General features: G+C 42.0%; 1 protein-coding gene across 3 annotated transcripts in view; it reads right to left on the bottom strand.

Moving 5' to 3' along the window:
* Positions 1–248: 248 nt before the first annotated feature.
* TAPT1 (transmembrane anterior posterior transformation 1) overlaps positions 249–18,069 on the bottom strand; it is a 42,862-nt gene continuing 25,041 nt past the window's right edge. For all 3 annotated transcript variants that reach the window (XM_025051780.1, XM_015594997.2, XM_025051779.1), the window contains 10 exons: positions 16,999–17,134; positions 15,475–15,572; positions 15,224–15,293; positions 13,711–13,791; positions 11,184–11,293; positions 10,083–10,142; positions 9,630–9,698; positions 6,234–6,310; positions 2,833–2,993; positions 249–1,014 (listed from right to left, as the gene is read on the bottom strand). In XM_025051780.1, the coding sequence (XP_024907548.1) occupies positions 797–1,014; positions 2,833–2,993; positions 6,234–6,310; positions 9,630–9,698; positions 10,083–10,142; positions 11,184–11,293; positions 13,711–13,791; positions 15,224–15,293; positions 15,475–15,572; positions 16,999–17,134 (1,080 nt within the window). In that variant the 3' untranslated portion in view covers positions 249–796. The remainder of the gene's footprint in view (positions 1,015–2,832; positions 2,994–6,233; positions 6,311–9,629; positions 9,699–10,082; positions 10,143–11,183; positions 11,294–13,710; positions 13,792–15,223; positions 15,294–15,474; positions 15,573–16,998; positions 17,135–18,069) is intronic.

The following is an 18,069-nucleotide window of genomic DNA, read 5'->3' as shown; positions in this document are numbered from 1 at the left end:
GTTAACTATACATTAAAGTTAACACTGCTCTGCTTTTTCGGTATAAAAAGTACCTTTTTGCCAGGAAATTTTTACTTTATCCACTGCAATTAAACAATACACAGCTTACATTTTACTTTAAAAGAGTAAACTGGAAAATTATGAAACATTTTCTTAAGGATGCATAACCTTCATTAATTAATATTTTTTAAATAGACAAACTGGCTTAGGGCGTTTCTTTTTCTATAAAATGCTACTATTACTCATCGTTTATTTAAGGTAGCCTTTTATTCTGATTAATTCAGATACATCTTCAAGGATAATTCTGGTGGTAAGAACATTTATCTTGACTTAAGTGTAATTATTTTTTTTTAACGCTTTGGCAGATGAAGTAGAGTATGAAAACTGTTTGTGAAAACAGTATGAGACAGGAAGGTAAAGTCATGGTAGAAGCTTCACAGTTTTCCAGGTATGTATCCTCATACCCAAGAGACCTTGAGGCAGAAATCGATGTTCTGGAAGCACGAACTGACAGAGCAAAAGTGATTCTGAGGTTGTCCCCGTCAGGCCCGGAAGTGACCGCTGCTTCTCCGAGCAGAAGGAAATTCCCAGACAGTCAAGGCCGGAGGTCGCTGCTGTCCCGTGACCTGACCTTCAGCCAGACCACGTTACTGGAAGAAAGATATTAAGATTTGCTTTCCGTTAATAATTTAAGTTTTTAAATAAATATTTAAGTGCCACTTTTAGCATCTGTCTGTCCCGGTAGCACAGCCTGGCTGCCCCAGGCCTCGGCGCTCAGCACAGGGAGCCTCAGAATTCAGTCAATCCGGTTTCCGCAGATTGTGAACCTGTCTATCTCCAACAAATCTTTCTTTGAGGATCTGTGTTTTAATTCAGAGTTTTCTTGCGTTATGTCCTTCTCATCACCATCTGGAGTTGTCAAAAACTGATCGGAATTGCTCGTCACGAGTAAGGGTATGACGTTTTCCTTCTGATGGACAGGCTGGCTGGTAACTGAGGCAGACAGGTTTTCTTCTGTGGAAAAATAGATCCTTTAATTAGAAAAGGATTTCCTCCCAATTTATAATAAATACGAGCTCACCAACAAAGTGATACTGGAAGAAAGTGTAAATGACAACGGTGAAGCACGCTGTAAAAGCAGCCGTAACGTATAATGAAACTCAGAGGTGATGCCATTTGTTTAATCAAAACTTTCATAGCAGGGCTATGACGTGGACCACATCACACAAGTAACGCCATCACCCAATTTTGGAACCATCAGAACTCCTAAGGGCAAACCCCCTCCCACACGACGAAGTCCTATATGGCGACTGCCAGACCGGAAGTACTGACGGGAGCTCCCACCGTCAGAGCTCAGGGCTGGTGGACGCTAACGCGTGGAGTCGCTGTTATGTGTGGTCACTTCAGCCAGACTGAGCGCTCAAAACCGAGGTAAACACAAACCAACAAACAAAACCCGAACGTTCACTCTGGGCCACTGGGGTCCTGAAGCCCGGCCTAGGGGACAGCTGGGCTGGGGCCTGGACCCACCGGACCCTGAATCAGACACTCGGTCCTTGGAGGAGCAGCATCAGTGAGGGAAAAAGGACGCACCGCAGACCGTGCACGCGTAAAATGAGCGATCTGATGCGTGCTGACGCACGTACACGGCTGCCAAAACCGTTCCCACGATGGAGGCGACGGCGCGCTCGCCGTCCTTGGCGACCCCTCCCTCCTGCCGCCCTGCTGCCCTGACCCGGCTTCTGTCTTCGGCTGCTTTTCAAACACAATGGACGTGACGCTGTCTTGAGAGTCAGTCCCTCTTTTCGTCCTCCGATTGGGCCTGAGCTGCCTGACTTGACATACCTTCCTGAATGGCTTCTGGCATGTGGTCCCCTGACCCCCAAGACCCCAATACACACTCGCTCATCTGAAGTGCACTTCTTAGACGAGGCTCGGGAGCCGGCGGCCCTGAGATGCAGTGTCCTAAAGGTTAATCTCCCATTAGCCTGGAGGCCCCTGCGAGCAAGTCTGACGCTTATTACTTTCTTAACGCTCTGAAGGAGCCTAGCATTCAGGATACGTAGGGACCCAGTGCCAACTTCCAGTTAGCTGGACCGTCAGCAACAGTACCTACGTGTTCTCTATAATGCAAAAACACTTCCAGTGATGACGCGAGTTTTTATTTCCCTTTCCCCTGAGCGTGCCCTCCCTTCGGACGGCTCCGGCCAGCTGGTCTCCTCCCCTGGCCCTCGCCAGAGCCAGCCCCACTCCTGGAGCACGGAGCTGCCAGTTCTCTGAACGCTTCCTCAGGCCTCTGGGGCTTGGCTCGTGCTGGTCCCTTCCCTGAGGTGCCCTCTCCACCCATCTTCTGATCCCACCTTTTTGCAGCCTCCTAGATTCAGTTTGGGCCTCCCCGGTCCCTGCTGTCCCCCCACGCGCCACTCTGCCTGGGACGCCCCTCCCAGGGAGGTGCTGGCTGCTCGTCCCTGGCTTCCCTTCCCGCAGCCCGCTCTGGTCCCCTCCGCAGCACTCGCTCGCTGCCACCCGACACACGCACGTTCAGGACTGGCTTTCTTCCTCTCTCCCTGACAACCTAGAATAAGCTCTGCCTTTTTTCACTGTCTATCCCCACGTGACAGGTGCTCACTGATCATCTATTGAACAATGAATGAATGTAAAAACCGCATTAGATCTGAACAGAAACATTAGAAATAACAACTAAGCGAAGTGAAATCAAATCTTGAAAGTATCTGCTAAACACTGACGCAACCGATTTTCTTTCACTAGGGAGTCAGTCAACTGACTCTTCAGAGAATGAAGCCGAGAAGCGCTGGGAAGACCCCAACCTACCTTGGGAGGGTTTGCGTTTGCTCTGCGACTTGCTGGACGGCTTGCCGGGCGCGCTGCTGGGGGGCGGGTCGAACAGCTTCTCCTCCATCTTGGCCCCCCTCACGTACTGGCACGACTTTCCCAGCAGCACGACGCTGTTAAGCACTTTCAGGGATATCAACCTGAAACCAGAAGGAGACAGCCAGCCTCTGCTGGGGCTCACCTCAGTCAGGAACAGGCCACCTGTACCCGGAGGGGCGGGGCGTGGTGAAGGGAGGTGGGTCCGGGGCCAGGGCCGGGGCCTCAGACACAAAGGCAAAGCCTGACTTTCCTGAGGCTTCTTTATGGTGCCGGGAAATCTGTGATAAATTTCTTAGTTCTCACTATAAGAACTTATACCATTTAAAAGTTATATCTTCTAACTAGTTAACATTTATTTTCTTCTTCTACCACGTAGAAGTTTTACCTTCCAAATTATTTAACATTTATTCTCTTATGACAAAACAAACATATTTAGTAAATGCAGATGAACAAAGACATAAAATAACGTGTGATTCCACAGCCGGCTGCTCATCACGAGCACACCCGGCGTGTTGCCTTCGGCCGTCCGGCCGTGAGCACACACCCATCTGTCTTCTGCTGTTCTGAATGGGGTCTCGTTTACAAGGCAATAAGGGACTGGAGTTCTGAGCCAGGGCACAGACTCGGGGGGCCAAGTGTGTGAGTTCAAACTCTGACTCCACTGCTCAGAAGCTATGTGGACCTGAGTGAGTTTCTTAACCTGTCAATCAATACAGGAGAAGATTCTGGTAAGGTGCTCAGAACGGTGCTCAGTGCACAGAAATGTCACCCAATTCTGTTATTTTATCATCATCACTGTTGTTTTAAAAAACAATATATCACAAATATTTTTTCCCATCAGTTAACATTCTTCAGTGACATTATTTTAATAAACCTATAATATTTCACTGTATGGGTTATCATAAAACAAAGCCCCCCAAAGCCCTTAGTTTTTGAATAGATTATTTTGAATATTTTTTTAATTTAAAAATTTCTGATTAGGAAAACTTATATTAAATCTGTATTTCCTTAAAAGAATTTCTAGGTAGTTACAATTTCAGAAGGGGGATTTCCAGGCCCAAAGGTACATAACACTTTTAGGTATTTGACACAAATCTGTTGAAAACTCTGGGGGAAAAAAACCCCAAACCTTCACATTGGAATCTCTTCACAATGGGGCCCTTAAATGACACGGTACCAAGGACCTCCCTGCCGGTTTTTCGGTGAGTGAAGCAGCAGAGGGTGCTGTCTCAACTCTGAGATGAAATCCTGGCAATAACATTACAGGTCAGAGGGGGCAAGGTGAGGAGGGGCCTGGCAGGCCGCGGTCACTGCCCCAGGCTCTTCACTCCCAGCAGTGCAGAACTGGGGCCCTGCCACCGGCACACACGCCCCCTACTATGCCCCGCACTCTGCCCCCCACTCGGCCCCCAGCCGGAAACGCCTGACTCACACCTTCCGCTTCCTGGCAGGCCCAGGGGATGTCTACTGGGATTTTACACTTCCTAGATCCAAACCAGGACCCTGATTCCAACCGCAACCCTCCACAAATCAAAACAAAACCCATGAGTATATCTCACGGGCTCCCTCGGCTCAGCACGTGGCGCCCCATTACCCCAACTGCTGAGCCCCGAACTCTGTGATTCTTCTCATTCCTCACCCCTCACGTCCAATCGATGCATCAGCGAGCGCGCCCTGTCCAGCTCCACTTTCAAAACTTACACCCGGCTGACAACTCCTCACCGCCCGCTGCTGCCCCTCCGATTCCAGCCACAGTCACCTTGCCTGCAATGGCCGTGACACTTCCAGGCCTGGCTTTTGCTGCTCTGCTCGCCACACTCCAGTCCATTCTCTGCACAGCAGCCAGGGTGGGCCTGGCAGGGAGCCAGAGGATCTAGCTTTCTTCTGCTCGGAACCTTCCGGGGGTTCACCTTCCCTCTGGGCTGGAGCCTGGCCCCCCAGCCCCCACAGCCAGGTCCCCTCCCACACACTCCACCTGGACCTCTGTGCTCCAGCCGCCCCGATGCCCCACCGGTCCTCGCATCGGGCCTGTCCCGGGCCCCCTGCCGAGCCCGCTCTCTGCCCAGGCACCTGCATGGCTTTCTCCCTTGCTCCGTGCCGTCTCCACTGAAGTGTCAGCTCGCCAGAGAGGCCCTGCCGCCCGCTCTGAGGCCACCGCTTCCGTCACTCTGTCTCCCTACACCTGACGCTTCCTACCAACTGTCACGTTCTAGTGATTTGCTTTTCTGGTTATTGTCTGTTTTCCCATTAGAATTTGAGTGACACAAGGCAGGTACTTGTCTCCTTTTCGGCTGGTCCCTAGACCGGCACCGGAGCGGCCCCTGGCTCTGGGCCGTGCCCACTGAGGAGGCTGAAATTAGCTGCAGCACCTGAACTCGGCACGGAAGGCGTGGGAAGCGTACTCCCGACTCACGGTGCTCGGTGCCGACAAGCAGGAGTGACTGTTCCTGCCACAGAAACTTCCGGAGAACCTGTCACGTGCCAGGCAACAGGCAGAGAGCAATGCAGGGAACATACTCAAAATGGGAAAGCGGGTGAACACAGGCGTCTCTGATGTCTAGGGGGAGGTGCCGCGTGACTCCACAGCCGAAGTTACTACCGCCACGTTTACGCTCTCCCCACGTCCCTGCTCTGGAGATACCCAGTCCTGGCATCGCACAGACCTCGCTCCAGGCCTAACCCCTCAGGCACGACTGAAGCCAGGGTGGGGACAGGGTCCCTTTTTTCTTTTTAAGTAAATACATCTAAAGCTGGGCTGGGCTACTTTATCATAAATTCACTTCTTAAGCAAACTAACAACAGCAAAATCACCATTTTATAGTTATTTTCTGACCATTTCTCTCCCCCGACCAGAGACTAAGCTTCATGAGACCAACAAAGGTGCAGATAGAAGTTCGGCAGCCACAGGCAGAGCTCTCCATTTCTACGTCTTCTGCGGGTTGTATGTCACGGGCCTGCTGTATGCTAATCGTCAATGTGCCGACACAGTAGCAATTCAGAAGCTTCTGAACACAGGAAATTATCTGAACGTAATGGCAGATCTTATTTTATAAAAGAAAATATAGGTGAAGCTTTAATCCTAAGCAAAAAAGGGCTTGAAGTAAACAATTTCACTAAAGATTAAAATAAAATCTAAGGTGCGATTGACAGCACCGCAGAGCGGAGTGCTTAACTGGACGGAGCTGAGCTGAGTCACGCACACGCTTGGAGGAGGCTGACGAGGGGGCCCCAGGGACAGCCTGAGCGGTGCGGTGGGACGTGGCTGCTATTAATGCCCATTACATCTTGCATTTATGCTCTACCGTATAACCCAAAACATAGTCAAGAATAGTTCATCTTACCCAAAATAGAAGAGTATGACACAGGCATATGACAGGATTCCTTGTACTTTAATTGAGCTTGTTACAACTCTGATGAGCTACCAGAAACAAACCAACAAAACACACAAACAAAACACACAACCACAGAGTTATTAGTTAATATTTAAATCAAGTTCTCTATGCTGATTTTAACACTTTGGGCACACATCTGTGGCCTCTGTCTGATCCAAGTAAGCAGTTCTAGATTGGCTGATTCGTACTGAACTGTGGCAGCTTATGAAGCTTTTTGTGGTAGATGTGGATTATTCGAGTCAATCTAGGATGTTAATGCTGGCCACTGAGGTCAGACACTACACACCTAGCTCATGAATCACGTTTACGTGTACCTAATGGAGATGCAACTCAGCTGATTTAGAAAATAAAGAATTATTCTGGAAATACAAACTCTTTCATCGTGCTACATGTGTCCCTACCAGAGCTAGAACCATTTAGCGGGCATTTCCCTTATTCCTGCTTTTATCGTCCTTTGTTCCTCGATTCTTTTTAAGAACCCCCAGGGACCCTCAGAGAGCACAGAGAAAAGAAAATCTTAAGAGGTCTGTACTATGTGAACAAAACTAAATACTATTACAAAATCAATTATGTACTGATCGGAAATTTTGTCTCTTTTGGACAGTTATGGTTAAATACTTATTTTCTTTCTTATCTCACAGAAATATAGCAATAAAAGCATTATCCTTGGAAGTTTGCTGAATAAGTCTGGTGGGATCTGTCACCAGAAAATATTTATATATTACAGCTTCAGCTTCATAATGTGCCCATATACAGGTATCCCCCACTTTTCGGAAGTTCGCTTCTACTAGAAAAGGTGAAACGCGAAAATAGCGTCCAGCGCCTGATTTGCAGCAGGCATTACAGAGGCAGCTCACGCCCTAAGCAGCAAGAGTGGCCGAGCCGACCTCCCGGCCTGGGCACCGCACTCGGCATCTCGGCCTCAAGCCACCACCGTGCCTGTGAGCTGTGAACCGTGCCTGTGCGCCTTTGTGCTTTGTCCTGATTTACTCTGTGCATCTGTTAGCCAGACTGTGTCCTGTGGTATCGGAAAAGCCTAAGACAACTCAAAGGTTGTCGTTTAGTGTAAAACTGGGTGTAATTAAGCATTTTGATTGTGGTGAACGAAGTAAAGACAGATAAATTAACAGTAACTGCTTCTTCGACTTACAGCATCACAGCATATGAGGTTTCACAGAAACGCTCTGCATTCTGATAGCGGGGGGAACCTATGTTAGGGGCTACGGTATCTGCTACGTGGAAATGGAAAATCAGGGAAAATGACTGACCTTATCTAGGAATGTTATCAGATGGAAGAGTTCTTTAGGGTCTCTTAAATAAACATGAGATACATTTTAAACAATATTTCTTTAAATGCTGCTAATGAAGAACAATTAGGAGGCGACAGGGAATAATGGACTGTCACGTGTCAAATAACGTGTCACTGTGAGAAAACGCTCACGGAGTCCTCATCATTTCCCCACTGTACAACGCCTTCTGATGGAAACCAACGTGGCACTAGGGCTTTATCTGCTAACATGAAAGGCCAACCGATGATCACGTTTAAGGCATCAGTGACTTCATTTTTATCTGGTATATTATTAGGTAACTTTAAGATACACACATCCAAAGGTTAATTTCCATGAAACCTAATACATGATTTCTTTTACTCTTTCTGTACATGAATTCATTTTAGGGTGTAAGGTAACATTTAGAAGTAAGCAATGACATTCTTGGGCCTTAATTAAAGAATTAATAACTGAGGCCTCGGTATACTCTTCAAATCTCTTAGGTGTTTGCCAAAGCTATGGTGTCACTTTGGAGCTCTGTGGGAAAAGCAAAAAAAAAAGTAAAAACAACCCACTAGATCACTGCATAACTATATATTCCTTTAGAAAATATAGGAGGTTTTCCACAAGTGTTTTGTTAATCAATTAATTAAGCTTAAATCTTTTGGTATAATAATCATAAAAATTCATTTAAAGAAAATCTTTAAACGCTAAATTAAAAAATTCATACTAAACATAAATAGAGTTTTCTGGCAAATAAGTTACTAGACATTTATTATTTGGCAAAGCAGGGCCACATTTAAATCCAATCATCTAACCGATCCTTTTAAACAAAAATCAGGCTATGTAGGTTTATCCTCACACTGTATGATGTGTATCATGATTCTAGTTGTAGAAAACAAATGAAGAAAAAGTCAATGTTCTATTTTATCAATCTCTTAAACCTTAAATAAACAATTATTTTACTCTTTAGAATCCTCCATTTTCCCAAAATTCTAGGAGTTCCTTTTCCCAAGCAAAAGAAAGCTACATTATATAATAAACTACTAATATAATTGAAAACATTTAGGATGTGGTTATCTGGGGAGTCACACTGAAATTTAAATAACATTAAATCTATTAATCATCTACCCTCAAAAAAAGTCAGGCAAGCTGGTCTGAAATACAGTCGGTACGACTGATGACTCCTTTATCCGCCTCTTGGTTGATTTCCACGAGGCTTGGCTTAAGGGAGCAGCACTCTGGATGACCTCTGGCACAGAGAGGGCTGCGTCTGTGCAGATGTGAGAACAGGCAGCCAGTACGGAATATAATCGAATGCAAGTGCAGCCAGCAAGCCCTCTTAATGAACACTAGTACAGCTTGACACGGCTAGTAACTGCTTACAAGGCTCTTCTGAGCGATTCACTAAGAATTTGAAAGTTGATGACTTTGTTTTTAGTTGATTTAGTAAATTTTGGTGCTATTATTTAAAATATATATGCATATGTTTCCTGAAGTGTAGAAATTTTCATTGTAAAACCTTTGCAAAACGAATACAGAATATTTCTTCATTTGAGCATATGATAATTTTTTTAACCTACTTCATGTTTCCAAATTTTTACTACTATAAATGTCACTGTAATGTATAACCTGGCCTATAAATCTTCATGTGCCTCTTATAACTATTTCTTCAGGATAAATTCCTAAAACTAAAATTGCTCCATAATACTATCATACTGCCTGTTAGAACTAGATCAACTTATACTTGTACCAATATGTGTTACAGTGCTCACGGCAATGTTTACTGCCAGGTATTTCCATTAAAAAAAAAATCTTTGCTAAATGAATAAGCAAAAGAGTATCCTCATTATTAGACAAGCCGTTACATAAAAAGTTCCTTAATATCACTTATCTATTGGATGGCTCAAATTCCAAAAGGATAATGCCATAATTTAAAACAAAATTTCCTTCCAAGTCATTTACTTCTCATTTTTATATCAAGTCCTTCTGAAACAAACTTATTGATAATCCATTTATTAAGATTCTATAATGATGGCTATCGAATCATTAAAAAAAGCAGCAGGTACGGACTTACTAAAACAGCTAGTGGGAGAGGGATGAAGCCCATCCTCCGTGCCACAGAGTCACTGTAATCGGTATAGGCCTAGACAGGGGAAGCAGAAAAAGATTTATGGGATTTAAACGGCATTTATAATAGTACTATTCACTCGTCATCAGCATACCTTCTAAAGAGGTGAGGTTTGGAGCAAGAATAGAGCCTGGCATCCTATTACGTCATTTAGTAAAATGATGTGGAAACCTAAATAGTCATAAGAAGTTTTAAACAAAGTTGCATAACTGTTACAATGACGTAAAAATTATACCCTATTTAGGTAAGTGTTAGTATTATTTTTATTAATTTTTAAACGTTTAGTGTCAAGAACAGAGATAAGTATGAAGTTTATGCAGCTTTCCCTTAAATAATACTCTGTCCTAAATTAAACCACCGTCAGTTAATTTCAGATTATGCCTTTGATGTAATGCTCACATTTTTCTGCCGACTGCTAACGAGGTCAAAAGCAAGGCTGGCTCTGTATTCACTGTAGACCTAAAAACAAATAAGAATGCAATATTAAGTAATATAGTGCAAATAAATAATGTGGAAAGACTTATACTTTGTAGATGAAAATGTTTAACAATTAACCAGAGAAAGGTCTTAATACCCAAGGAGACATTTGGGTGGTGTTTCTCTGTTTTCCTGCAACAGGGTAAAACAGCCTCAATTTTGACTTCAAATGCAGATTAAATTATGCCATACAAAGGAATCATTCTGCATTGAGGAAGCCAAGAGACTAAATGGTGAAATTAGTTTATCAGTGCTTTACAAAAAAGTGTAGAATTATAATTTATTCAAGTATATTAAAGCATTCAGAAATTCGTAATCATCATATTGTAGCAGTTGAACCTGCTTTTGATTTTAAATCAGTAGAAGAGCAAGACAAAGCAAAACCCAAATAAAATCTAGAAAACTGCTGAAATTACTGTTCTGATGAAGGAATGAGGAATGTACTAGAAAACTCGCTTACATCTCACACGCGAGCCTGTAGTCATGTGTCTATTTCTGGAAATTCTACAGAATGTGTGCTTATAATATTAAACAAATTTCTCAGTTTCATCAAACTCTCACCAGAAAAAATAAAGCTCCTGTCTTCTAAAACTTATCAGACCTATTCATAATCTCAGAGAAAAATCAAATTTTAACTTTACAGTACTTAAAAATCTAGCCAGAGAGAAAAGTTTTGATAGTCTGTTTTAAATAGAAACAATGTGATTTTTAAAAGTTTACATAAACAGATGATGATAGCATTAACAGTTTATACGAATTGTGAGTTAGTGAAACTCTGACCTCAACTACTAGTCAAATCTATACCTCCACCCAGAAGTGTGGACCCAGAACTGTTTAAAAATGAAATATTATACTTCCAGTAATGTAATAATTTTTAGAAATTTAGAATTATAATTCTAACTTTAAAGAAATAGTACTCTATTACCTTCATAAATGCAATAAGCCTAAACTTGTTACTCTACAGATTTATAACATTAAGTATCGTAAGTCAACATCAAACACTGAATTGCTTTTAATACATACATCTGCAGTAATGTCATTGAACTTGGTGATAAAGGCATGTTTTACAATATCCACAGCAATTTCTGATGCGATCACCATACAAACATCTGGAAATAACACCCAGAGATGATCTATAAAGTATGGGAAAAGAGAGACAATTAAATCACTTAATAGAAACAGAATTCATAATACCACGGGGTACCACAGAACTCTGAAATCCACAAGGCAAGACTATAATATTTGCAGTAAATGATAACAGAGAACGAGCATTCAATTAATTATCAAAGGAGACATATTTTACCAAGTTAAAGGATAATTCATTCTACAAATATTTATCCTCTGTTTTCTCTGTGACACGCTCTATTTGAGGGGAAGACACAGAGGTGGACAGTGCCTCTCTTCCTGGAGCCAACATGGGACTCCAGGTGGAATGACTAATGAAGCAGGGTTGTTAGAAAATCCTTGAACTCTACAGCTGCCTCAGTGTGACAGTAAATAGTAGTAGGGAAACTGCTTAAGTCATCTGAACACTTTTTTCTCTCTTTGATCACTACAGCAAAGATATAGTTATTTCCATCATACAGATGTAATCTGTCAAATTTGCTCACCTGTACATTTTATTAAAACGTTAGTGCAGTACCAAATGCCTGATAAAAAACGCAAACGGATAACCTCCTAAGACCTTGGAGAAGGATATAAAAATGGACAGAACAAGAAGAAAACTGGAAATGTGGACGACAACCTATGGCAGCTCAGGACCTGGGGTGGGAAACTGCAGCTGGGGCTGGACACCTGACAACGCAGTTTTCGTGAGTGTGACATCAGGTTGAGGTTTCGGGAATAAGGGAACCACTCTGAACACAAGCTCTGCCCCTAACTGGCTATATGACCTTGGGCAAGTTTCTTAATGATCTAAGTTCCAGTTTTCTTATCTACAAAAGTATCTATACTTCACCATTATGAGAATTAAATAAGATAATGATGTAAAATGTATAGCAGTGTGCCTGGCACACAAAAGAGCTGGTACTATTTTTGTTATTCATAATTTTGGGAATTTAGGACAAGCATCCATAAACGGTACTTTAATTTGGGAAAAAAAAAAAAAAAGGTTAAAATAAAAAAACTAAAAAAATAAAAGAATAAAAAATTCACCAACAAGAAATGTTTCTTTTACCATACTCCACCACGATAATGATAACAAATACTTAAGATAATCTGTTTAAAGCCAAGTAAGTACCAATGAGAGTAAGCCTTCAAACACCCAGTTGTCAGTGGGCTTAGGGAACAGTGTCCTTTGGGACAACAACCCTGTTTCGGAATTACTGATCCCATGTGGGCTCCTCTGGGACCAGCCACGACTCTGCCTCCCGTGGCCACCCTGTTACCTGACGTAGTTATACACCGCGAACCCAAGACCACAGAGCACCTGGGTGGTGTGGAGCAGGGACTTTGCCTCCACAGGTCACGCAGCTATTGGGTCTATTCAGATCAGAACTCAAGCCACTGGAAGATACACCATTTGATTTTATGGTTTCTACAAGAAAGTAACTTCTGGAAATATATTTCCCAAGAATATTTCGTACCTCTCATTTTATACCTACATCTGATTTTTCACAAGTACTTAAAAACTAGCAACAAAATAAATTAACGAGAAGTTATTAAATGCCGATGACATGCATGGCGTGGGGGTAACAAATAAAATGCAAAACGTGATCTCGTTTCTTAAGGACAAAGTTGTACACAAATGTGACTTGAGGTGCCTGAGCTCGATGGTTCCCCGCAAGCTCCCTTCGGCATTGCCGCACTGGGCTGCACTCCCCTGGGAATTCCCTCTAGAAGCCTGTGGCTCCTAACGTGACCCAGCACCTCCCTCCCGTGCCACATGGCACACACGCCCAGTGACGGCTGGCCACCCAACGGTGAAGTCATGGAACAGTGACAACTTCCTGTCAGCCCTAATGCAGAGACGTAGACACGTAACTACTTATGCTTTATATTATATTTCTGGAATTTACCCTTATTTAGAATAATTAACAGGCAGCGAATAAGTCCTGTCAGCCCTAATGCAGAGACGTAGACACGTAACCACTTACTGCTTTATATTATATTTCTGGAATTTACCCTTATTGAGAATGATAATTAACAGGCAGTGAATAAGCAAAAGAGCAATGTTGGGAAAGAGCGAAAGTTCTGGTGCACCCCTAAAATGAAAAAGAATCAGGCTGTATTTCGGGAGGCACAGCCCTCCACAGTTAAGACACAGAGGCGCAGAAGCTGCCGCGCTGAGCAGCGTCTGCTCGCCTAGAGTACACAGCTCTAGGGACACTGTGGTTCGAGGGATGTGATGGGCACACCGTGTGACATCCTGCCGCACCACAGGGGATACACTCAATCCGTTCTACAGACACGGGTTTTTCTAACACCCGAAGAGTGGAACGGCTAGAAGGCTTTAAAGTTTCCTGCAATACTCATTTTATTCCATGTAGAAGAATGATTTTTGGTTCAAAAGTAAAATCAGAGGCCACTGTATTTGTTAAAAGTTACTTACCTGGATTCCAAGAAAACTGTTCCATGTTTCTCAGACACACTATTAGCAAAAGCACATAATTTGTGAATCGTTCCTTAATATCTGAAAAAAATTAACATATAAATACTATAGTGCGTATAAATAATGTAGTGCATATGTAAAACAATTTTCTTTTAGTCAGAACATGATAAAACTACTATGTTATGCAGAAAAGTCTGTAAAATAATACACTATTTCATATACAGAATGGCGCTACATTTGTAAGACATTTCTTTTGCCGACATAAATTCTAGTTTGGAAATTAGTTTTCTACAAACTTCAAAAAATATTCAAAACATCAGTCTGCTCAGATCGAGTCAGAGTCTCCCGATGGTCTTAAGGGATCTATGACAACTGTCTTCATTTTATAGAAGAAGGAGAAATAGAAGCAGAGAGTAAAATACGTAATAATACAAAACCCCTGTATTCCAGACTATTTTCGATCTGGTAAACAGTAAGTGCGTAAGCACCGACCTGATGAATCCTTTAGTTAAGGGAGTGTTAGTAAAATAGCATATGGGAGAAAAAACAATCCCCACAATAGGTTTCATAATTATATTTTTATCGTAAGTTAGTAAGTACTCTCAGCCTAGTCTGAATGAATTTAAATATAAGCAAATAAGTAAATTTCTGCTAAAAGCTGGTTTATACATTTCACTTTCTAAGCTATTTTCTCATTACAGTCTAAGAGACTACGTAATCGAGAAAGGAAACAGAGTAAGTGTGTTCCTGCAGGGAGCCTGGCACATCGGGGTGTGTGTGAGCAGCGCTGGGGGCTGGGGCCAGAAGCCATCACATACAGGAAGTCATCCCATAGCCTGTGCGTGTTCTGCTATCGTTTCCCACCTTGCCCTCCCACTGTGGGAACCCCTAGGGCCCTCTGCAAGTTCTACTTCACCTTTAAGCCCTTCTCAAATGGTCTTGGCTTCTCTTTTCTTATTCCCACCTTTCCCTGTTACTCTACAGCAAATGACTTGGGCTTTCACTGGACAGCTAAACCGTGGTCTGTTAGCGAGCTGGCATCTTCCACGTGTCTTCCCTACATTTTTTTTCCAGTCAGATGCAGTGCTTTCTTTTTCAGGGTGGCTCAGCTCTCAGCCCTTCTTCATGAGGGGTCTGAGCTGTCACAATGCTGCTCTCAGTAGCTTAGTGACCTTGGCAAAGTCAAATTACTTTCTGTGTGTTTTAGTTTCCACATCTACAAAATGGAATATCATCTGCTACACAGAAATTTCTGGATTCATGAGAAGTTTTGGAAAGTACAGTAAGGTACTATATAAATGTTTGCAATTTTTTATTATGTTAAACATTCTGAGAATGCAATATAACCAGGATTAACCAGGATGATATGCAAACTCAGTCAAGATGTTGAGAGAGTAAGAGAAAGCACAGCTTAAGCCAAACAGAGCCCCACAGAAAATGTGACAATCGAGTTTCAGAATACATTGCGAAATAATACTGCACAAAGCTGCAGGTAGAATCTAATTGTACATACCACTATTAGACATTTGAAAAAGATTGTTCTTTTCAAACTTCTTGAAAACACTTCCTTTAATTTCAACAAACTGAAATAGTAAACAGAAATAGAATCTTTATAAACGTTTGCTTTTAAAAATGAACACAGTACATATAAAATTACCTGAAGAATAAATAACATTTAGAAAAAATAATTTATCCCATCCAGAATTACTGCTGTTAAAGTGCCCGTATAATCTCAAAAATGTACAATAAAAATCTCATACTTACATTATTAGACATCATGATAGTAAGCAGTGACTTGTTGTGTGAATTAAAAGCTACATTGAGAGTTGTTGCTTGAACCATTATAAGAATTGCATGCAAAACTAGCAGTAAGTGATGTCAAGGAAAAAAACTTAAGTCTTTTTTCATATTATTATATTGACAGATAATACTACAGATAATACAATTTTCAAAATGAATAACAGAAAAAAGATAACTGTTTTCTAAATCAAGTCTTACGTATTTTATTATCTTTGTAATTTCTCTGTTGCCTTAGTGGATATAAATTTGACAGGATCAAGATGCACACTATCTGTATGAACCAAACAAAGCAGAAATAAACCTCTGTGCATCCATCTACTTAGATGGTGAATCTTGGAACACGACCAATTTGGTCTTCCTAGGTCTTTGGCATTTCTGGCATTTGGCACAATACTTGGGAAACAGGCCCTTAAAATTTTTGTTAAATAAACTGAATAAGTTATGGCATATATTGAAAGAAGACACTTATCAATATACATTCTGAATTAATATAATTTGCTTTCTAAAATAAAAATGAATACCAAGTAAAAGTTCATCTGGAAGTGATCTTCTATAGCTCTTCAGGGGATGGGGAATATGAAACAGTAAGAAATGTCTGATAAACGTCATTTTTTAAGATGACACAGTTACAGAATTATATTCATATTGCATACAGAACGGCTTATTTAAATCAGAACAGTAACTGTTTTATCCCATTACACTTGGAATAAGCTTTTACTCTCACAGAAATCTTCCCACTTAGACCCTTAACTTTCCAAGTATTAAGCCAATTCTTTTAAATATCACTGTTTCAGAGACAGTATGAAAAAAATCACATGACACATTCCTGTGAATGAGTTCTGACCCATGTGGAACTTCAGGGTAGGTATGCATGTGTGCGTAACTATAAATGAATGGTACACACACAATGTATTACATATAATATATACTTATGTATATTAACATATATATATATGTATATATATATATATATACACACACACACACACATATGTAAAAAATAAAGTCTTTACTCTCTAAAAGAAACACTTTAAGGTGGGGGTGCAGGAGGAGAATTAAACCTCCCAAATTCCTCCAATTTTAAATTTTACTTCTATATGCACTGTATATAGAAGTAGAATAATTCATGGGCTTACAGATACCTTGAAAAACATTCCTATGTAAGTATAAAACAGTTACATAAATCCATACAAATGTGACGTATGTATAAACACTGTCCTTTCAATCAAAAATCCTTCCACATCGTCAGTTACACTGAGCACAGAACGGTTTTTTCTTAGCAGTTCAAAGGAACATGCATAAACGAGGCTCCTTAAATTGCTTCGCGATTACCGTTACAACTCATTTCCCAAAGGGAAGCAGACATTTTGCGTTTGTGTCCAGGACACACGCGCACACACATCTTTAAATGTGAGAGACAGCGAACCGCATGAGATGCTGTGGAACATGCACTGACTGCCGGAATCTCCGTTAAGACTGAAAGGATACAGACGTAGAGGACGGCCATGAGGAAATGAGGGATCACCCCGATGTGGGCTCTTTTTCTTTCTTTAGGCTCCGTTGCTGTCCAGTAGAGAGCGTCTAATATATCTTGACCAAATGATGAAAAGAGACGATCTGCTACCTAAAGAGAAAAATTATTGGAAAGGTGTTTCTTAATATTCCATTTAAATATGTTACTAAAATTCAGAAGCGACTCGAATGCTAGAGATCTGACTTTCTAAATCCCTGGAAAGTAAGCTCCAAGCAGGGTCTTGGTTTACCTATTCCCTGATGTGTCTTTATTCCCTGACACAGTGAGCGCTCAAATTCTCGTTTTATTTGATGAGTCTTTGTCTAATTAGCTATATTTGTATCAAGAAGAGTCTTACGTGCTGGCGAAAATAAAAGGGAGAAGATACATCAAAATCATCGTCCCTCTGGTTTTAACTCTATGAATTCAAATTCAGGATTTAAACTTAAATTCTTTAGAACAACTATATCATTTGACTCACTCTATTCATAGCACTGTAAACAACAGGAGCTGTAACTTGTTTGAGGCTTATTATATAGAATATAATGTGCAGAGTTACTTCCTAAAGACATTTTCAGGTACTGATCTCCACAAATAGAGTTTGATAAATAAAGAGAAGCCCATAAAAAAGAAGGAGGAGGCCATATCATCGTGGGTCCAGCCTTAACGGCACATCGCAGGAGAAGGCCGTCCCGGGCGCTCTGGTCTCCCGCGGCGCCCACAGTCTCTGCTCTTTCTCATCACGGCATGTACCGTTTCCTAACATCTCCCACCTGCAGGATACAAGCTCCGTGAGACCAGGCTTTGTTCACCTCTGCATGCTCAGGTCTCAGACAGTGCGTGGCACACAAGAAATGTGAGTTCGAGGTCTGCTGAGAGGAGGCGGCTACCACGCAGGAGCTCGGCCCCACGCCTGGCGCTGCGCTAAGCCCTCTCCATGGGCTGTCTGACTCAATCCTCACAATTCCCCTTGAATTTGCACTTTACAGACGAGAAGTTGAAGATCAGAGACATCTGATGACCAGCGCCGTGTGCGGGGTAACCAG

Source organism: Pteropus alecto, unplaced genomic scaffold (genome assembly GCF_000325575.1).
Source record: "Pteropus alecto unplaced genomic scaffold, ASM32557v1 scaffold5, whole genome shotgun sequence".
Classification (NCBI taxonomy): Eukaryota; Metazoa; Chordata; class Mammalia; order Chiroptera; family Pteropodidae; genus Pteropus; species Pteropus alecto.
This window is presented reverse-complemented; position numbering and strand designations above follow the sequence as displayed.